This window comes from Rhyacophila brunnea, unplaced genomic scaffold (genome assembly GCF_057557595.1).
Source record: "Rhyacophila brunnea isolate RB1 unplaced genomic scaffold, BYU_Rbru_1.0 scaffold_116, whole genome shotgun sequence".
NCBI classification, from domain to species: Eukaryota; Metazoa; Arthropoda; class Insecta; order Trichoptera; family Rhyacophilidae; genus Rhyacophila; species Rhyacophila brunnea.
Genome location: NW_028232770.1, coordinates 660422 through 663148, shown reverse-complemented (window position 1 = coordinate 663148; position 2727 = coordinate 660422). Strand labels below are relative to the sequence as shown.

Here is a 2727-nt window from a genome sequence, read left to right as displayed (position 1 = left end):
GAGTAATTAAAGGTTTCTGTGTAAGATGACGATTAAAATGCCTGAACATTAACAGAAGCCAACTCTATTCAGCAAGGATATAGGTAAGTGTAGACTAGTGCAGTAGCATAATTAACCATCTACGGAAAGTAGATAGAATCCCATATCCCATCTTTATTGAATACCGTCTGGTAAACAGGCTTAACCTACATAGATCAAACTGGTAACAGTAAATGTGAAGGATCACACGCGGGGTGCATCAGAAAAGCAAAACTTTCTGACAGTCATAACGAACTTCCTATAAAAAAAATATATATTAGAATATAAAGTCGTCTCAAGTTTCAGATTTTAAGTTGATGTGATTTTTAACATCGCCTTCATTTTTTATATGATTTTATCACGTATAATTTTATATGATTAAAGAATAAAATAAATTCGCAAAAAATGATTTAAAAAATACCATGCGCATAAAAATTGATGATATTTAGATATATTTATTGATACATACATCAATACTTTATTATAATTTATTAACAGATGATAAATGAAGCCCCTCTAATTTACAGTTGCAAAGCAATAATGGTACCATATGTCATAAGATGTGATGGTGCGATCACAAAATATAAAAAGTTGTATATTAAGGGGTTTAGTAAGCATTCGCACAAATAATAGGATTGAGAAGGACTCTTGAATGATAAGTCTTGTGCTTATAAGGTGGTAATGTTTTAAAGTGGATTAAATTGAAGGAAGTATACATCGAATATATCATATAAACGAGTCTAAAGTTTTTGTTAGCAAACATGAAAAGTTAAAAGAAAAATTTTGACCCATCCAGATAAATAAAAAATGGCCGGACAAAACAGTTTACTTATTAGTTTTGAAAGATGATGAGAGTTAAAGGAGTATAAAGCAAAAACGTTTTATATGTAAAAGTAAAGTACTTGAAGAATTAAATAGCTAATGAACTAAAAAAAATTGTATCCGAAAATTATCAGGAAGTATTTGATTTTATAACATTTAAAAGTACCTTTAAAGTTTTGTTCGCTGTTTAATATGATAGAAATAAAGACCCTTATAATTTACAAATTCTATATAATTTGATCAGAACCATTTATAACCATATTACAGTGGCATAATTTTTCTATCTTATGTTATTACGGTTTTTTAAACCACTGTAAATAATATTAAATAAAATAGGAATCTCTTTTTATTGATTGATCATGATTTTTTGGCTATAAATTAATTATTCATTTTAGGGCTAAATTATTCTTCATAATTTTAGTTTTGTTTTCTCGTACGCAAAACTCATTAATACTTACGGCTATTTTATCCTTTCTGAAATCTTCTTCATTTCTCTCCTTCGCTTAAGACCTATCAATTCAATGGTTTTTCTCAATCCTAAGGTTTTTGGCTATAAATACTTATATTTAAAAAATATTGCTCGCTTTTCTGTTTTATTGTTCTGTTCTTTTCTAAAGCACTAGATAATGTACTCAATGAAATTGTTATTTGTTTTTTTTCGTTTCCTTGATAAATAAATTTCAAAACCAATGTATAATTTTTTGGATTAAATTATTATTTGTTTTATATCTTTTTATTTAAGGGTTAATTCTAGCACTGTACTTTCATATTGTTTTTGTGAAGCATGACGTGATTGATTTAACCTGGGTGCATCATATATATACCCTTCGCTATAGAATCAGTTTTATACATGATATTGATAAATTATTTTACAAACAAATAGATATATTCATTAGATAATAGTTATCAGTTTTATATATGATATTGATCAATGCTTTTTAAACCATTAATATTCTATATTTATTTTTTTATCCCCGTTACTCTCAGATTTATAAAATATTAAACTGCCCCCTTTTAAATGGGACGAAGACCAGGAAGATGTTACAGATACTGCAAAAACAAACCATACACCAAATCACGATATTGCCGAGGTGTGCCAGACTCAAAGCTATCAATTTACGATCTAGCGCGAAAGAAAGCCGATGTTCTCGATTTTCCTTTGAGTGTATCACTAGTATCCCAAGAAATTGAACAACTATCAGCCGAAGCACTTGAAAGTGGCCGTATAGCCGCAAATAAATACATGGTAAAGCATGCAGGAAAGGAAAACTTCCATATGAAGATTCGAGTGCATCCATACCACGTAATAAGAATTAATAAGATGTTGAGTTGTGCAGGTGCTGACAGATTACAGTCGGGAATGAGAGGTGCTTTTGGGAAGCCTTATATGAGAGCGACTCGACTTAAATATGGCCAAATTATTTATAGTATAAGGACTAAGGATCAGTATAAAGCTGCTGCTGAAGAAGCATTGAGGAGAGCTAAAAATAAATTTTCGGGGAAGCAAGTTGTTAAAGTGTCAACCAAATTCGGGTTTACAAATCTTGAAAGAGAGGATTTCGAAAAGCTTAAAAATGAAGGAAAGCTTATTTCTAAGGGAAATCATGTCGAGGTTATTAAGGAAAAGGGAAGTATCGAAACTTATAAAAATAAGTTAAATCAGGCTATATAATTAAATTTATATCGAAATACCTCTATTTTATTTTATAAATCATCTACAGGTACAAAAATAAGGGTGAAATTTCGTACACTTTCTATATTTTATTTAAATTCTAAAATTTTTCAACTATATTCTTACAATTTATATAGTTCTAAAATGTGTTTTGTTGATGTGAAAATACAAACAATAAATGTTATTGATTGATTGTACATAAATTTTGATGCAAA

The 2727-nt window shown here is 29.0% G+C and overlaps 1 protein-coding gene across 1 annotated transcript; it reads left to right on the top strand.

Annotated features, from left to right (window-relative positions):
- The first annotated feature begins 1858 nt into the window (after positions 1-1858).
- On the top strand, positions 1859-2512 carry LOC147078225 (uncharacterized). Its single transcript, XM_085960563.1, has one exon. It carries the CDS (start codon positions 1859-1861, stop codon positions 2510-2512), a length of 654 nt encoding a protein of 217 aa, XP_085816689.1.
- The last annotated feature ends 215 nt before the right edge of the window (positions 2513-2727 follow it).